General features: G+C 37.7%; 1 protein-coding gene across 1 annotated transcript in view; it reads left to right on the top strand.

Annotated features, from left to right (window-relative positions):
• The window catches only part of LOC306881002 (receptor-type tyrosine-protein phosphatase mu), a 144,824-nt gene that overhangs the window by 36,589 nt on the left and 88,716 nt on the right, over positions 1-19,519 (top strand). The window contains 4 exon segments of the mRNA XM_079434804.1: positions 4,372-4,665; positions 6,692-6,801; positions 8,711-8,912; positions 13,309-13,411. Coding sequence (XP_079290930.1) covers positions 4,372-4,665; positions 6,692-6,801; positions 8,711-8,912; positions 13,309-13,411 — 709 coding nt within the window.

Raw genomic sequence — 19,519 nt, 5'->3', positions numbered from 1 at the left:
TAATAATGCATAAATCTTCAGAGAAGATCTTCCTGCTGCATGTAAAAGTGTTGAATTTGGATTCTGAATGTGTTTTATAGCCTGGCGTCTGTTAAAGTCCTCTGGCCTTGAGACAAACAGCTTATTAATGACTGTGTTGTTGATATCGGCGCGTCTCGTCTGTCTAGACTGTGTGTTTGCTTTACTCAAATAGTATTTGACTTCAGATGTGAGGAGAAATAAAACATGTTTAGACTCATTGAGCGGTTTGTGAAAGCAGATTCTTCAGAAAGATGATTTTTCTGGTTTAGTGCTGGTTGACCAGCATAGTGATTCTGGTAAAGATGGTTTAAGCAAACTGACTAAATTTACTGATTCTTATAAACTCAACTATGAACACCAACATTTGTTCCCAAATCTTGCATGCCTAAAAGAATTTCACACTTTAAAAACACATCTCTAGAGCAAAAATGGCATTTTCAGCTGCTTTTATTTATTTATTTATTTGCAGATGAACAAAACAAAATATCTCATTAAATGGTATTCCCCCCCTATGCAAGTCATCTGGTGAAATTTCCTGTATTTTTTATCATAATGTCAGTATTTACTAATATCGTGCTAAACCATACTATTACATACTACTATAATATATATATATATATATACACATATACACACACACATATACACACACACACACACACACACACACACATACATATATAAACACTATGACAAAGCTGAGAGATGGTGTGTATGTGTGCGTCCATCCAGAGTGGAAAAGGGAAATTGAGCGCTGTCTGGATCTAATAGGTGGGAAAATGTTAAGTTCCAGAGAAATGGACTTCAGATTTAAGCGAGAGTGGAAATTGATCCCATTAGTGTGTGTTGAGGCCTTTAACTCCATCCAGAGAGAGACCGAGACAGACGGAGAAAGATCTTCTGATTTCATTCACTGCTGCCTTTCAGAAGCGACTGAAGGTATGCATGTTTTCCAGAAGATAAAATGACAATTTACCTCCATCATCCTGTTTCAGCTTCCATTCTCTTGCTTCTTCATGTCTGGATCATCAACACAGCTTGAAAAATATTAGTGTAAAATATAGGCCTATATCATGTTTCAGTTGATAAAATGCTTGACCTGTATTTTGGAAAATACAGTATTCTGGACAGTACTAACTAACAAAAACAAGCACTTTTTAAGTTTGTTAGTTATTTAGCAAATTCTACTGTACATTCTGTATGCATTCTGCTGACTCTTTCATCCAATGCAACGTACAAAAGAGGAACAGAAGCGGTTGTTTGATTCTGTGTGACAGCGACGTGTGTTTGATATGCGTTGAGCAGAAGTGGATCAGATGTCTCTGGACTGTGCTGTGATGCTCGTCTTGGTTCTGCTGTATTAGATGGAGTCTTTCATCTGCTCTTCTGCTCTGATTGCTGCTTTGATCCTGGAGTGGCTCATAGGAGCCTCTCTCATGTTTCCAGACCCGCAGAAACCGGATCAGGGCTCTGATTCCAATCCACGAGCCGCACAATCAGAAACCAGCTTGTGTGTGTTTGTTTAAAGGCACAGTTCATTCAGTCTTCATTTACTCCCCTCATGTCACTCCAAACCTCTGTGACTGACTTTGTGTATTAACAATCTTCACACAGCACTTACAACAGTGAATAAAAACAACACAAAGATTCATAACTACATCAATCATTATTTGACTTCAGATGGATTTGGAATATAAAGCACAAATCATATGAATGAATATGGAAGCCGTTTGCACCACAGAATGAAACAATATAAAAGGTAACTGGGATGAGATATCGACACAGAAATATGTGGGGGGTTGTTTTTTTTTTTAAATAAATCCAAGTTTATCATCTCACAGGTCTGCCTTTTTTTCTGCAGTTCTTACATTTTGCAATTCTGCTTTTTGTTTCCACCATGGAGTAAATGAGGAAAAAAATAGAGAAACTCAGAAATGTGAGGAAAACAAATTCAAATTGTGAGATGACAATTAAAATTCAGAATTGTTAGAAACATTCTAAAATTGTGAGATATAAACTCTGAATTGCCAAAAAAAAAAAAATAATTTATTAAGATATATAAACTTTATAAGGATTATAAGAAAAATTCCAAAGTTGTGAGAGAGAAACTGGGAATTGCTCGACCAAAGTCAAATTTAGACAAATTCAATAATATAAATGTAATATAACTGGGAAAAAAAAAATGATTTAATGGTGTTTTTGTCCTTTTTTGGATCTTCACATGCGGTTGTGGTTGCTATGAACTCCTGTATTGTTGCATCATCTTGTGTTTGACAGTCATATACTGTAATAAATCAAATAATATATTGTTTGGAATGACATGAGGTTGAATAAATGATGACAATGTTTAGTTTTGGTTTATGTAAATATAATATGCATATACAGTACATGATGTGTTTAGGGCAGATATGATGTGGTTTCAGATGTTGTTGGGAAGGTTTTGTGTTGTGTGTCGGTGTGGGCTGCTGTACTGAGAATGTTTCTGGCCTTGAAACGTTTCTTAAAAACTATATGTGTGTTTTTTGACATTCTGCTTGCGTGAATGCTTAGTGTTTTTCATTGCATCATTATGGTGTTGTCAGTGTTGGGGGTAACGCATTACAAGCTACTTAATCAGATTACCTTTTTAAAGTAACTAGTGAAGTAACGCATTCCTTTTTAATTCAGAAGTAAATATCTGAGTTACTTTTTCAAATAATTAACTCCAGTTCCTGTGTTTCTGATGTATTGAGTGACAGCTCTGGTGTTGAGAGAAATCAGGAGTAAGTGCAGAGCGTTGTGTGTGAACATAATCTTACTGTAGTTCTAGACTAAATATCATCATGATCTTACTGTAGTTCTAGACTAAATATCATCATGATCTTACTGTAGTTCTAGACTAAATATCTACATGATCTTACTGTAGTTCTAGACTAAATATCATCATGATCTTACTGTAGTTCTAGACTAAATATCAACATGATCTTACTGTAGTTCTAGACTAAATATCATCATGATCTTACTGTAGTTCTAGACTAAATATCAACACGATCTTACTGTAGTTCTAGACTAAATATCAACATGATCTTACTGTAGTTCTAGACTAAATATCATCATGATCTTACTGTAGTTCTAGACTAAATATCAACATGATCTTACTGTAGTTCTAGACTAAATATCTACATGATCTTACTGTAGTTCTAGACTAAATATCAACATGATCTTACTGTAGTTCTAGACTAAATATCAACATGATCTTACTGTAGTTCTAGACTAAATATCTACATGATCTTACTGTAGTTCTGGACTAAATATCAACATGATCTTACTGTAGTTCTGGACTAAATATCAACATGATCTTACTGTAGTTCTGGACTAAATATCTACATGATCTTACTGTAGTTCTAGACTAAATATCAACATGATCTTACTGTAGTTCTAGACTAAATATCTACATGATCTTACTGTAGTTCTAGACTAAACATCTACATGATCTTACTGTAGTTCTAGACTAAATATCTACATGATCTTACTGTAGTTCTAGACTAAGCATCTACATGATCTTACTGTAGTTCTAGACTAAACATCAACATGATCTTACTGTAGTTCTAGACTAAATCTGCATGATCTTACTGTAGTTCTAGACTAAATATCTGCATGATCTTACTGTAGTTCTAGACTAAATATTTACATGATCTTACTGTAGTTCTAGACTAAATATTTACATGATCTTACTGTAGTTCTAGACTAAATATCAACATGATCTTACTGTAGTTCTAGACTAAATATCAGCATGTATTTACTCATCTCACCTGCACTAAAACATATTCAGTGTTCCTCAAAATCAATAAAACAGACAAATGCAAACTCAGAATATTATACAAACCTGCAATAATTAAATATGTTAAATAAGACAAATATCATTTATGTATTTAATTCCATTTTATTAAACAGTGTCTTTGCTACTGACCTTCGATGATCCAATTCTACCAAACTAATAATCAAAAAATGACACATTTGTTTGATTGTAGTTATTGCTGAATAGTGTTGAACTTTCTTCTCCTGCGTCATATTCTTCATGTGATTAGTTTGAGCGGCGCTCTCTACTGTACAGACCTGAATCTACATTCCTTCAGTCTGAGCCGGATTCACTTCACTTTTGTTATGAAAGGGCTATTACATTTGTAAATTAACTTTTGTATATTAAAAACAAACAAGCAAGCCCTGCTCAGATTTAAAAAGTAACTCAAAAGTAACGTAACTCATTACTCCATGCAAAGTAACGTAATTAGTTAGTTTTTAGGGAATAAGACAATATTATAATGCATTACTTTTAAAAGTAATTTCACTGGGTGTTGTCATCTCTCTCAGAGCCCATGCACGGCCCGCGGCAGCTGAAGGTGGTGGACATCAAGGCTCGTCAGGTGACGCTTCGCTGGGAGCCGCTGGGATACAATGTGACCCGCTGCCACAACTACAGCCTGACGGTGCAGTACCGCGCCAGAGGAGGAGGCAAGGAGGAGAACAGGGAGGAGGCATCACATGGCAGCCAGCACACCATCCACAACCTCACGCCCTTCACCAACCTCAGCGTCCGGATGCTGCTGCGCAACCGCGAGGGAGTCAAAGAGAGCCCCGAGATCCACATCCAGACCGATGAAGACGGTGAGAGAGAGAGAGAGAGAGAGAGAGAATATGGATTTATTTCTTAAAATATGAACTAAATTAAAAAGTAAGTATATATATGTGGAGGCCAAAATTACAAGAACACTAGTATTTCCAGCAGCTAAAACTGGTTTTAAGTCAGTTATTTGTATCTTCTGCTGTAGTGTGTCAGGAGGAAATATCAGTTTACATTTCCAAACATTAATTTAGCCATTAATTGTAATAATCCAGTGAGATGTTTGAGATCTGATCTGATCATCATCAGTCTGTCTGGAATGACATGAAGAAACAGAACAAACTGAGACTAAATCCAGAAGAACTGTGTCTCCAAGATGCTTCAAGAAACCTCCTGCAAAGCTACAGTGCTGTTAAAAGCTTTAGGCTCTTGTGTAAAAATGCTGTAAAATGAGGATGCTGTCAAAAATGCTGTGGGAAGTCGTGGCCTAATGGTTAGAGAGTTGGACTCGTAATCCAAAGGTTGTGGGTTCGAGTCTCGGGCCGGCAGGGATTGTAGGTGGGGGGAGTGAATGTCCAGCGCTCTCTCCACCCTCAATACCACGACTGAGGTGCCCTTGAGCAAGACACCGAACCCCCAACTGCTCCCCGGGCGCCGCAGCATAAATGCTGCCCACTGCTCGGGTGTGTGTTCACGGTGTGTGTGTGTGTGTGTGTGTGGATTTGTTCACTACTCACTGCTGTGTGTGTGCACTTGGATGGGTTAAACGCAGAGCACCAATTTCGAGTATGGGTCACCATACTTGACAATACATCACGACTTTACTGACTTTAAAAATAATAAATATATTTTCTTTATTAATTAACTTCTATTAACTAAATTAAATCTTTTGCCCTAGGTGCACTTGTGCATAGTTTTTCAGGTAGCTTTGCAGGTAGGTTTCTTGAAGCATCTTGGAGATTATATATATACACACAACAATTTTTGTATTAAAATGGAAAGTATAACGTATCATTTTTTTTTTTTTTAAATAAAATTAATAAAAAACTATATAGAAATACAAATCTACTAAAAATTTTAATTTAAAAAGTAGATATAAGTATATATATATTCCAAATAAATACATTTATAAATAATTTTATACGGTAACTAATAATTTATTAGTATATTTATTAATATTTATTTTTTTTTTTTTTAATTAGCATTTGATTTGACCAAGACTTACCCATATTTATCAACTTATATTTACCTATTTTGATCAACTTTCTGTTCTCTAGCTCTTTAGATAAGTGTCTGTGTCCCAAAAAACACTGATCTGAAGAATTCTGAAACATCAGGATTGCATTTGATTGAATTTATTAATCACAAAGAACCATAAAGCACCTCAATAACCTGAAACAGACAGGAAAAGCTCTTGATCAGAAGAGGCTTCTTTGCTGAATCTGAAGAAGGTTAAGTTGATCAGACGAGTGCTGGATTATGTCTAAGAGCACATTACATCAGTGAATCAGCTGGATCGCTCTCATCTTATTCCACATACTTCTTCTTCCAGTGCGGTGAAGCGCTGACATTTAGCTTGAATGTCTAATTACGTCCCCCATTAGCAGAGCTCTTCTGATGGAATAAACACGATTTTTCTGTTTCCAGAGATTGGCAACCTTTATAAATAATTAGACACCTGGGCCACGTCTCGACTGGATGTTAAACACACACGCGCTCTTTTGTTCTGCTCAGAGTGAATAACACTCCTGCGACAGGATGAAACCATAAACAAATCGGAAATAATCTCTGGTGCTCACAGACATGTTTGGAGGAGGAGAACGTGAGCGTCTGAGGGGATTGTGTGGATTTATGCATTCAAAACCATCATTTGTTCTCATTTTAGTAATAAAACACCTTCACTTATTAATACCCATTTTCAGTATGAACCGCCCACTTCTTAGCTACCAAAAATTAATTTAACGTTTCTTAAATCTAACAACACAAAACAGCTACGGAGGATGTCGTATGCATATTAAGAGCTGCTGCTTTTGCTGTGTTTTGATGGTTTGTGATGTCACTTCCTGTCAGTGCCGGGGGAAGTTCCTCTGGATTCGATCCAGGCCAGTGTTTATGAGGACAAGATCCTGCTGAAGTGGAGAGAACCGGCGCAGACCTTCGGCATCATCACTCAGTATGAGGTGAACACACACACACACAGCCAGCCTAGCAACCCCCTAGTAACCACACAAATGCCCTAGCAACCGCCTAGTAACCACTTCAGAACACTCTAGCAAAAAAATCTATCATGCTCCTAGTAACAACTAGCACAAAATGCCCTAGCAACCTCCTAGTAACCACACAAATACTTAGCAACCTCCTAGTAACCACACAAATACTTAGCAACCTCCTAGTAACCACCCAGAACACTCTAGCAGAAAATCTATCAACCTCCTAGTAACAAACTTGTGTGTGTGTGTGCACGTGCACGTGTGTGTATAAATACTGTATATGTGTGTGTGCATATGCATGTGTGTGTGTGTGCGTGCTTGTGTGTTTGCGTGTTTTTGTGACAAATGAGGACATACATTTGTATAATGACACAGGTATGACAGGTATTACAAGGTGAAGGTGACTTATGAGGAAATTGCCCCATGTCCCCATTTTTCAAAGCGCTTATAAATACAGAATTGTTTTGAGAAAGTAAATATGCATAAGTTTCCTGTAAGGGTATAGAGTTAGGTGTAGGTTTGGTGTAGGGCAATAGCACATACAGTTTCTACAGAATAAAAACCATTACGCCTATGGGATGAACCCACTTTTCACAAAAACAAATGTGTCTGTGTGTGAGTGTAAGAGAATGTGTGTGTGTGTGTGAGTGAGTGAGTGTAAGATAATGTGTGTGTGTGAGTGAGTGTAAGAGAGTGTGTGTGTGTGTGTGTGTGTGTGTGTGTGTGTGTGTGTGTGTGTGTGTGTGTGTGTGTGTGTGTGCACCTGGTATTTATCACGTCCTGGGGACCAAATGTCCCCACAAGGATAGTAATACCAGTAAATCTTAATCTTGTGGGGACATTTTTTGGTCCCCATGAGGAAACAAGCTTATAAATCATACAGCATAAAGTTTTTTGAAAATCTAAAAATGCAGCATGTTTCCTGTGAGGGCTAAGTTTAGGTGTAGGGTTGGTGTAGGGCAATAGCAAATACAGATTGTACAGTATAAAAACCATTACGCCTATGGGATGTCCCCATAAAACATGGAAACCCAACATGTGTGTGTGAGTGTGTGTGTGAGTGTGAGTGTGAGTGTGTGTGTGTGTGTGTGTGTGTGTGTGTGAATGTGTGTGTGAATGTGTGTGTGAGTGAGCGTAAGAGTGTGTGTGTGTGCAGTCAGACAGGAGTAACCGTAGACTCGATTGTCCATGAGCTCGCAGTGACGTCCTGCCTTTGATTTGACAGTATCAAAGCGCTGAAGCTGAGACTCTCTGACGGCCGTGATATCAAAAGGACAGTTTGGACTTTTTTCCTCTTATCAAGGGAACCCTGATCCTTCCTCTCCTTCCTCTCTCTCTGATTCCAGACATTCTGTTCTTCTTGTAAATTTCCAGTGAGATTTCCTGTCCTCAGATTCTCCGTTCCTGACCGATCCACTGCAGGAACGCCGTTTGCGCCGGATGACGTCAGTCGGATGTTCACACATCCCTGCTTTCTCATTACAGAGTGGGAATAATTTAAATCTAATAGTAGTGTGAGGTTATGAGAAACAGAAGCTCGTGATAGAAAATCTCAATATCAAAGGTCGCAAATCAGAGTGGTTTTTGTACGACGCTTCATTAATGCCGCGTAATGAACAAACCCCTCCAAATATGAGGAGAAGACACTTTCCTTTTCAGATTCCTGCCCTGGTCTGTCAGAAGCGCGGACGTTATTATTGATTTCTTTATTTATTTATGGCAGGCTGATAATTGAAAAGGGCCTTGATGCATTTCGGATATAATAGTCTAATTTGGTGGAACTCAAAGCACTTCTTGAATCATTTGTTTGGCGACACTGAAATTAATTTGTGTGATTCTAACATGTACACTGATGTTTGTGTTGTTCTCATTCCCCCAGATCTCGTATAAAGCTGTCAGTTCCTTCGACCCAGTGCTGGATCTCTCTAACCAGAGTGGGAAGGTGGTTAAACTGGGGAATGAAACCAGCCACGTCTTTCTGGGTCTCTACCCCGGCTCCACATACTCCTTCACCATCAGAGCCAGCACCGCCAAGGGCTTCGGACCGCCCGCTATCACCCAGGCCACCACCAAGATCTCAGGTGTGTGTCTGCAGCAGATGCTTTAATCTGGAACAGCATAGAAGATTATGAAGTAACTCAGTGGAAATGCAGATGGCCCTGGCAACCTCCTAGTAACTGCCCAGAACGCCCTAGGAATAAACTAATTGGCCTAGAAACCCCTTAGTTACCACCCAGAATACTATAGCCCAGCAAATACTTAGGAATGTCTTAGTGAGCACATAAAATACCCTAGCAACCACCTGGCAACCTCCTAGTAACCACACAGAATGTCCTAGGAACAACCTAACTGCCTTAGCAACCCCCTAGCAATCACCTAAAACACTATAGCCTAGCAACAACTTAGGAACCTCTTAGTAACTACATAAAATGACATAGCAACCGCCTGGCAACCTCATAGTAGCCCCACAGAATGCCCTAGGAGCAACCTAAGTGCCCTAGTTACCACTCAGAACACTCTAGCCCAGAAAATACTTAGTAATATCTTAGTGATCACACAAAATATCATGGCAACCTCCTAGAAACCACACAAAATGTCATAGGAACAACCTAACCACATTACCAACCAGCTAATGCAATGTCGTAGTAACCACCCACAACACTCTAGCCAAGCAATAACTTATGAACCATTTAGTAACCACATAAAATCACCTTGCAACCTCCTAGTAATCACCCAGAACACTTTAGCCCAGCAACCAGTTAGGAATCTTATAGAAACCGCCCAGAACACCCTAGCAACCTCTCAGTTACCACACAAAATGCCATAGCAACTACCTAGTAACCACCCAGAACACCATAGTGACCAAACCTCCCCAGCAACCTCTTAGTAACCACCCAAAACACCCTAGCAAAAACATAACAGCCCTAGCAACCATAAAGAAACCTCTTAGTAACCACCCAGAAGGCCCTAGGATCAACCTAATTGCCCTTGTGACCCCCTAGTTACCACCCAGAACACTCTTGCCCAGCAACCAGTTAGGAACCTCTTAGTAACCAGATAAAATGCCATAGCATCCACCTGGCAACCTCCTAGTAACCACCCAGGACACACTAGTGCAGCAACCACTTAGTAACCACACAAAATACCCTAGCAATGATCTGGAAACCACCTAGTAACCACCCAGAACACCCTAGCAACCTCTTAGTTATCATAAATGCCCTAGCAACTTCCTAGTAACCACCCAGAACACCCTAGCAACCTCTTAGTTATTATAAATGCCCTAGCAACTTCCTAGTAATCATCCAGAGCATTTTAGGCCAGCAAACACAGTAACCTCACAGTAACTGCTCAGAGAACTCTTGCAACTTCCACAAGAAATGCCCTAGCAACCACCTGGCAACCTCCTAGTATAATAATTTTTTTTCACAATTATTTGAACTTTTATGATGCAAAAACCCTCCAGAAAAATAATATACCAAAAATGTGATTCATAACCTCCAAAATATACTATACAATAAATATGTGAATGTACACTGGTTTATTGATTTGAGTTTGTGCACTTGTGTGATGACTGTAGTGATTGAGCTGCTGTTTTAAAGCTTCCTGGTGTGAAAAGTATTAATGCTTTTAGTTCTTAAAGGTTCTTAGCTTTTAGATCTTGCTGGCAGTTCCAAGAACTAGATATACAACTAAAGGAGATTTGCAGTGAGGGCTCCAAAAATATGGAATAGTTTGCCCTGAATGTGTGTCTGTTTTTAAATGTCGACTAAAAACGTACTTGTATAAACGTGCTTTTAGTATTTTGTGCATTTTGGGTTTGATATTGTTTGCTTTTTCATATACAGTATCTCACAGAAGTGAGTACACCCCTCACATTTTTGTAAATATTTTATTATAACTTTTCATGTGACAACACTGAAGAAATGACACTTTGCTACAATGTAAAGTGGTGAGTGTACAGCTTGTATAACAGTGTAAATTTGGTGTCCCCTCAAAATAACTCAACACACAGCCATTAATGTCTAAACCGCTGGCCACAAAAGTGAGTACACCCCTAAGTGAAAATGTCCAAATTGGGCCCAATTAGCCATTTTCTCTCCCCGGTGTCATGTGACTCGTTAGTGTTACAAGGTCTCAGGTGTGAATGGGGAGCAGGTGTGTTAAATTTGGTGTTATCGTTCTCACTCTCTCATACTGGTCACTGGAAGTTCAACATGGCACCTCATGGCAAACAACTCTCTGAGGATCTGAAAAATAGAATTGTTGCTCTACCTAAGGATGGCGTAGGCTATAAGAAGATTGCTAAGACCCTGAAACTGAGCTGCAGCACGGTGCCCAAGACCATACAGCGGTTTAACAGGACAACACAGATTGAAGGGGTGGGGGGTCAGCCTGTCAGTGCTCACACCATACGCCGCATACTGCATCAAATTGGTCTGCATGGCTGTCATCCCAGATAGAAGCCTCTTCTAATGATGATGCACAAGAAAGCCCGCAAACAGTTTGCTGAAGACAAGCAGACTAAGGACATGGATTACTGGAACCATGTCCTGTGGTCTGATGAGACCAAGATAATCTTATTTGGTTCAGATGGTGTCAAGCGTGTGTGGCTCAACCAGGTGAGGAGTACAAAGACAAGTGTGTCTTGCCTGCAGTCAAGCATGATGGTGAGAGTATCATGGTCTGGGGTTGCATGAGTGCTGCCGGCACCGGGGAGCTACAGCTCATTGAGGGAACCATGAATGGCAACATGTACTGTGACATACTGAAGCAGAGACTGGGCCGCAGGGCAGTATTCCAACATGATAACGACCCCAAACACACCTCCAAGACAACCACTGCCTTGCTAAAGAAGCTGAGGGTAAAGGTGATGGACTGGCCAAGCATGTCTCCAGAAAAACCCTATTGAGCAATTGTGGGGCATCCTCAAACGGAAGGTGGAGGACGCAAGGTCTCTAACATCCACCAGCTCCATGATGTCGTCATGGAGGAGTGGAAGAGGACTCCAGTGGCAACCTGTGAAGCTCTGGTGAACTCCATGCCCAAGAGGGTTTAGGCAGTGCTGGAATTAATGCTGGCCACACAAAATATTGAGGCACAAAATATATTTGGGCCCACTTTGGACATTTTCACTTAGGGGTGTACTCACTTTTGTGGCCAGCGATTTAGACATTAATGGCTGTGTGTTGAGTTATTTTGAGGGGCAGCAAATTTACACTGTTATACAAGCTGTGCACTCACTACTTTACATTGTAGCAAAGTGTAATTTCTTCAGTGTTGTCACATGAAACAATATAATAAAATATTTACAAAAATGTGAGGGGTGTACTCACTTCTGTGAGATACTGTATTGTGTACAGTGTTGGGGGTAACATATTACAAGTAACGCAAGTTACGTAATCAGATTACTTTTTTTAAGTAACTAGTAAAGTAACGCATTACTTTTTAATTCAGAAGGAAATATCTGAGTTACTTTTTCAAATAATTAACTCCAGTTCCTGTGTTTCTGATGTATTGAGTGACAGCTCTGGTGTTGAGAGAAATCAGGAGTAAGTGCAGAGCGTTGTGTGTAAACATGATTTTACTGTAGTTCTAGACTAAATATCTACATGATCTTACTGTAGTTCTAGACTAAATATCAACATGATCTTACTGTAGTTCTAGACTAAATATCAACATGATCTTACTGTAGTTCTAGACTAAATATCATCATGATCTTACTGTAGTTCTAGACTAAATATCTACATGATCTTACTGTAGTTCTAGACTAAATATCAACATGATCTTACTGTAGTTCTAGACTAAATATCAGCATGTATTTACTCCTCTCACCTGCACTAAAACACATTCAGTGTTCCTCAAAATCAATAAATACAGTCAAATACAAACTCAGAATATTATACAAACCTGCAATAATTAAATATGATAAATAAGACACATATCATTTGTGTATTTAATCCCATTTTATAAAGCAATGTCTTCGATGATCCAATTCTACCATACTAATAATAAAAAATGACACATTTGTTTGATTGTAGTTATTACTGAATAGTGTTGAACTTTCTTCTCCTGCGTCATATTCTTCATGTGATTAGTTTGAGCGGCGCTCTCTACTGTACAGACCTGAATCTACATTTCCTTCAGTCTGAGCCGGATTCACTTCACTTTTGTTGTGAAAGGGCTTTTACATTTTTTAAATAATTTTTTTATGTTAAAAACAAACAAGCAAGCCCTGCCCAGATTTAACATAACGCATTACTTTCCATAAAAAGTAACTAAGTAACGTAATTAGTTACTTGTTTAGGGAGTAACGCAATATTGTAACGCAGTACTTTTAAAAGTAACTGTCCCCAACACTGAGTGTATAGCTCTTCATGAATTTATTTTCAATGACTGTTTTTATACTGTGTGAAGTACTTTGTGTGTTGTAGCTTTAAAAGTGCTATATAAATACAATTTTACTTACTTACTTTGCAGCTCCGTCGATGCCGGGGTATGATCAGGAGACTCCTCTGAACCAGACGGACAGCACGGTGACGGTGGTGCTCAAACCGGCTCAGAGCAGAGGCGCTCCAGTCAGGTACGATTAGTTTAGTTTTAACTAAACTCTGTTCAGTTTCTCTGACCGTCCATTTCAGCTGGCTGTTTTTATAATTTTTTCCTCCTGTATTGTTTGTGGATTCCTCCGAGTGAGCGTCGTTCTTTGAAGCGGAGAACAAAGTGTGTGTGTCTTCAGAGCCTTGACCCTGAACCGCTTTCATGTGTTTCTGACTGTGTCACCACGGTCCCCGACTGTCCCTGCGAACACAATCGCCGGCTCTCATTAATAAACACCGCACATCACACGGGTCATCTTGTGGAGAACGTGTCCGGCAATAGAAAAATATGATATATATTTTTCATTCAGTAAATGAAAATGTATGTACTTTTTATGACATTTTAGCTAATTTAAACAGTTCCGTAACCACAGGTCCCTCTAATATTTGATGTATATATTTGGAAATTGATAATTGATATGATGGAATGTCAGCTGGACATGTTTTTTTATGTTTTTTAGGGTTCAGACTCGCTAATATTCCAATCTTTTATTTTTGTCTGTGTTTGTGAAGGTTTGTGTGTCTCATAATCGCAGAGAAACATCATTATTTACTGCTGCATGTTCAGCATGTTTAATAAGAAGCGGATAAAACTGTAACATCTTCAGCATAAGAATATTATATTATAAAGCGCTGCTTTAATATTGGATATCCCGGGACTGACGCTCGACTGTACGCCGCGCAAATAACCGCAGTAAATTACAGTCATGTTTACCGCAGTAATCTCTGCTGGATTACACCACCAACTCCATCATTTAATCTGATCTGATCTGATCAAATCATGTTTTTACCTCGTCAACAATCCCAAACGAGTTATGAAAATAGGAGAAGCAAGATTTGATTATTGTGATCCGCATCTAATCTCTCTGTCTGTGATTGTGTTTCTGTGTTTTATCGAGACGAGTCGCTGGTCTTTATCTCTCACACGCACACACACACACACATATATATATATATATATATATATACACACACACTCACTCTCTCTCTCTCTCTCTCTCTCTCTCTCTCACACACACACACACTGATGCAATGAAAGCAGGTCTGATTAGTGCTTTTCTCTCAGTATAATGTGTCTTAGGTTCTAGGGTACATCAGGTGTAATAAAAAAATAAGTTTTGTGGACTGAGAGTCAGATGTTTGCTTTATTTATTTTTTCAAAACTGCAGTTTATAGATTGAGAGATCATTTGTAACGGATTTGATTAAAACATTGCTAATTAGCAAAGATATTAGGTTTGATTTCATTTTATTTAAATTTATATGGGGGGGGGGTCTATATGTACATATACCATGTAAAATTAAATCAAATTATTAGAAATTTTTATTGGACAAAAAAAATAAAATAAATTATATATATAAATAAACTTTAGACTAAAATCGTTTAATATTTACCCATGTAAATATTAAAAATTCACATTTTGTTTTTATTTAAACATATTAAATGTTGTCTTCATGTCACATTTGGTAATGTGCAAAATCAGTGTATACTTGAGATTTTATTAATCCATTGAAAATTGTTGTTTTGGAAAAACAGAAATATTGTCAGGTAAACTGGAATGATAAATAGAAATCCGAACATCTCGGAGGCCGATTGATTAATGCGCGCGTGTGTGTGTGTGTGTGTGTGTGTGTGTGAGTGATTGTGTGTGTGGTGTTTATAGTTTGTTTCATGTCATATAAATGTCCTCTCATCCATCATCTTCGTGTGTTTGAAGGAGCTGAATAGATCTAAATGTAAAGTCAGTTTACTGTCCTTTTAAAGTGAACACTAAAAAGTTAAAGTTAAAGTGACTAAACTAAGAGCGCTTTAAAGGGTCACTCTGAACCAAGAGCATCTGAGATCAGACTTGATCCCAATAACAATGTGAACAGAAAACAGGGATTAATACTGTTATAAAATTAATTTGGAAAATTCAGAAACTATCTCAAACCGCTGAAGTGTGTTTTGATGTCTCTAGTGGAAACATTTGGTTTAATAATCCTCATTCTTCACGTCACAGATTAATTCATGGATTTTGAGCATTATCACCAGTAGAAGACAAGCACAGTGTTTCTTTGAGGATTACAGACAGAAAATGCTCCTAATGTTGCTCTTTGTTTGCGGGCGAGTAATCAAAGCCTGTGATTAGCTGCAGGAGACACCAGAGCAGATGTTTGCCATTGATACCAGCCTGAAGAAACGCATCAAATCACAGCAGAGCTCTGAAACAACACAACCAAAGACATGACACACAGTCCTGATGAGAGACGCCACAGAGAGTTACACAATATCACAGTTGATGGAATATTTTTTTTGTGAAATTAGCCACCAGAAACAAAACCTCCCACACACACACACATATTTGCTTAAACTCTAATTGGCTGTGACATGTAATCTCTGTGATGCCACAAACGCGCGCGTGTCTGTGTCTGTCTCTGTGTGTGTGTGTGTGTGTGTGTGTGTGTGTGTGTGTGTGTGTGTGTGTGTGTGTGTGTGTGTGTGTGTGAGTGTGGGGTGGGAACGCTCGTGTCCGGAGGGGAAGCCTTTGAGAGGATTACTGATCCGTCTCGCAGTCATGCGCTGATTGAAACGCCTTGAGATTCCAGCACTAAACGCCTGTTTACAACAGCTGAGAGATACATCCAGCCTCATCAGTTACACCGTACAACACCCTGCAGCCGTCACACACACACACACACACACACGTGTTGGTTTTTGTGGTTTATGGGGACTCTCCATAGGCGTAATGGTTTTTATACTGAACAAACTGTGTGTGCTATTGCCCTACACCAACCCTACACCTAAACTTAGCCCTCACAGGAGACTTTGTGCATTTCTACTTCCCCCAAAAAACTCACACGCACACACACTCTCACTCATTCACTCACTCACTCACTCACTCACTCACTCACTCACTCACTCACTCACTCACTCACGCGCACACACACACACACACACACACACTCACACACACACACACAAACACACACACACACTCACTCACACAAACACACACACATTCACTCAAATAAACACTCCACACACACACACACACTCACACACACACACACACAAACACACACACACACACACACTCACTCACACAAACACACACACATTCACTCAAATAAACACTCCACACACACACACACACACTCACTCACACAAACACACACACATTCACTCAAATAAACACTCCACACACACACACACACACACAAACACATTCACTCAAATACACACTCCACACACACACACACACACACACACACGTGTACTTAGAATGATTTCTGAAGATCATGTGACTCTGAAGACTGCAGTAATGATGCTGAAAATACAGCTGCAGATCACAGGAATACATTACAGTTTAACACATTCACATAGAAAACAGCTGTTTTACATTAGAATAATGTTTCATGTTTAACTGTATTTTTATTCAAAAATATTTTATTCAAAAACACAACTTTGTGCGCAGAAGAGACTTTTTTCAGACACATTAAAAAATCTTAACACGTACTTATATACATTATTGATTTCTTCATACTTATATATCATTCTTGATTTCATCCCTCTGCGTCTGTATTCTGAGCGCAGCGTCGTCTCATACAGAGATTTCATATTAAAGTGCACATCAGTCTGCATCTGTCTCCGCTCCAAACCCTAGTGAGTCGACTTCATAGGCAGCATGTTAAATCGTCATAGACACTGTTCCAGAAAGCATAATTATTTTGCCTTGTATTAATTCATTATTTCATATCTAACAATGAGCATATTACTCACAAAAAACATCTTTAAATACATCAAGTTTTTAATTAGCCCTTTTGCCTTGTTTTCCAGATAAAATGTCAAAGAAATAATTGAAACAGGATGCAGCTGCATTAGAAGCAACACTTTGTGTATTTTGTCTTTAATATCTGTGTATTGTGTCTCACTGCACTGGCAGAATTGTTTTGAAAAAAAGTACAAATTGAGACTAAATACACATTTTAATATTCATAAATACACAAGCACAGCTGAGACTGGTTTTAGCAGTGTATTTATGAATATTATGATCATGATGTTAATGTTTATAATATCTTAATATCTTCATGCCTTATAGTCACATTGATCAGATTAGAGCTGGACGATAATAAACTTACATTTGTGATGATATAAACAATCACGCAGGTGAGATTCGATATCGAGTACATCAGATGTGTTATTTATTAATTTGTACATGTCAACTCAGATCCATTATATAATATTAATTGATTTTAACAGTGTGGTAGTAAATGTTGTTATTGACATTAACTAAGATTAATGTTTTATTTTTATTTATTTTTTTATTTTTTTTGGGGTGGGGTTCTTAATTGATGTTAGCTAAGCTACATTAAATAGTAATATAAATATTAACTTTCAATTTTAATAATGTATTCATAAATGTTCAAAGTAATATTAACAAAGATTAATAAATGTTTAGAATTATTTTTAATTCTTGGTTCATGTTAGCAGAGCTCCATTAAAAGGTGAGGTACATTAAATAATATTAATAAATATTACCTTTAGATGTTAAATGTTAAAATCAACTAAGATTAATAAATGTTTTAGAAGTATTGTTAACTCGTGTCAGCTAAGGTCCATTAAATATTATTATTATTATTATTGTCTTTTTAATGTTAATAATGTTATCATATATATGTTGAAATGAACTAAGATTAATAGATATATTAGATGTATTTTTACTTCATGTTAGCTGAGGTTCATTAAATATTATTATCATAATTAATAATAATATTTACTATTTAATGTTAATAATGTTATCATATATATGTTGACATGAACTAAGATTACTAAATGATTTAGAAGTATTTTTAGTTCATGTTAGCTGTGGTCCATTAAATATTACTATTATTATTAATAATAATAAAACAAATCTTTATTTTTAATAATGTAATCATATGTGGTGAAATGAGCTAAGATTAATAAATGAATAAATGCTTTAGAAGTATGTATTTTAGCTTGTGTTCTCCTGTTTCCTCTGGTCTTCCGCTGTCAGGTCGCGCTGTCGTTAGAGCTTTTAATTAATTTCTCTAGGAGTAATTGTGTGGAGTTGCTGCAGCCCACATCGGTTTTCTGGAGCTTTTCATGAGACTCGAAGAACTTCCTGTGAGAAACGGGCTGATGTGATCAATGAGGACAACTCGTCAGAGCTGCTTAATTACACATTAGCTGCGTATTTCTCTTATAGATGGTGTGTAAACCAGCTCATTAAACGGCCAGATCTGCCTTTAGAACCTAAAACGAGTTACTGTTGTATCACCACCTTTCTGTGTTTGTTACTTTAATATTAATATACTGTAATGGTTTTTATTAATATTCTTAGCTTTAATTTTTATATTTCCATTTTTATCATTTTAAATGCAGTTTTCTTCTTCATTATGTGATTTTGTCATTTTTATTATTAATAAAACAATGTTTTAATGGCCACTGACTCAGGTGACTCTGTTGTACTGGTATTATTAGATTTAAGTGCGGCATTTGATACAGTTGACCATGAGGTCCTACTTACTTGGCTAGAGCAAGTTGTGGGCATCAGAGGAACTGCATTAAGTTGGTTTCAGTCATGTTTTAAAAATAGAAGCTTTTCAATTAATATAGGACAATGTTATTCAGGGGTGGTCCCCTTGACTTGTGGGGTCCCCCAAGGCTCTATTTTGGCCCCTTTGTTTTCTTTATATATTTTTGAAACGCATGGCTTGCACTATCATTGTGTTTGGCTCTTCTGAAGTTCCAAACATTTCTCATTTAAATTCTGGTGTTTTATTTATTTATTTCAGTTAAATCATGTGTAAAAAAAAACTTGAGCGTCTTTTTTTCGATGCACTTATATTTGATAAATTTATTTAGGCAAATAAATTTAGTTGTCAAATCAAGTTTTTATCAACTAAGAGCGCTGGCTAAAGTGAAGACTATCCTTTCTTTTAAGCACTTTGAAACTGCAATTCATGCTTTTATTTAATCTAGAATTGATTATTGTAATCCCCTGGGAATAAACAATTCATCAATATCCAGATTACAAATGGTCCAAAACGCAGCTGCACATCTTTTAACTGGTGGTCACAAATATGAAC

Source organism: Barbus barbus, assembly GCF_936440315.1.
Source record: "Barbus barbus genome assembly, chromosome: 15".
In the NCBI taxonomy this organism is placed as follows: domain Eukaryota; kingdom Metazoa; phylum Chordata; class Actinopteri; order Cypriniformes; family Cyprinidae; genus Barbus; species Barbus barbus.
Note: the sequence above shows the minus strand (reverse complement) of the source record. Positions and strands in the feature narration are given on the sequence as shown.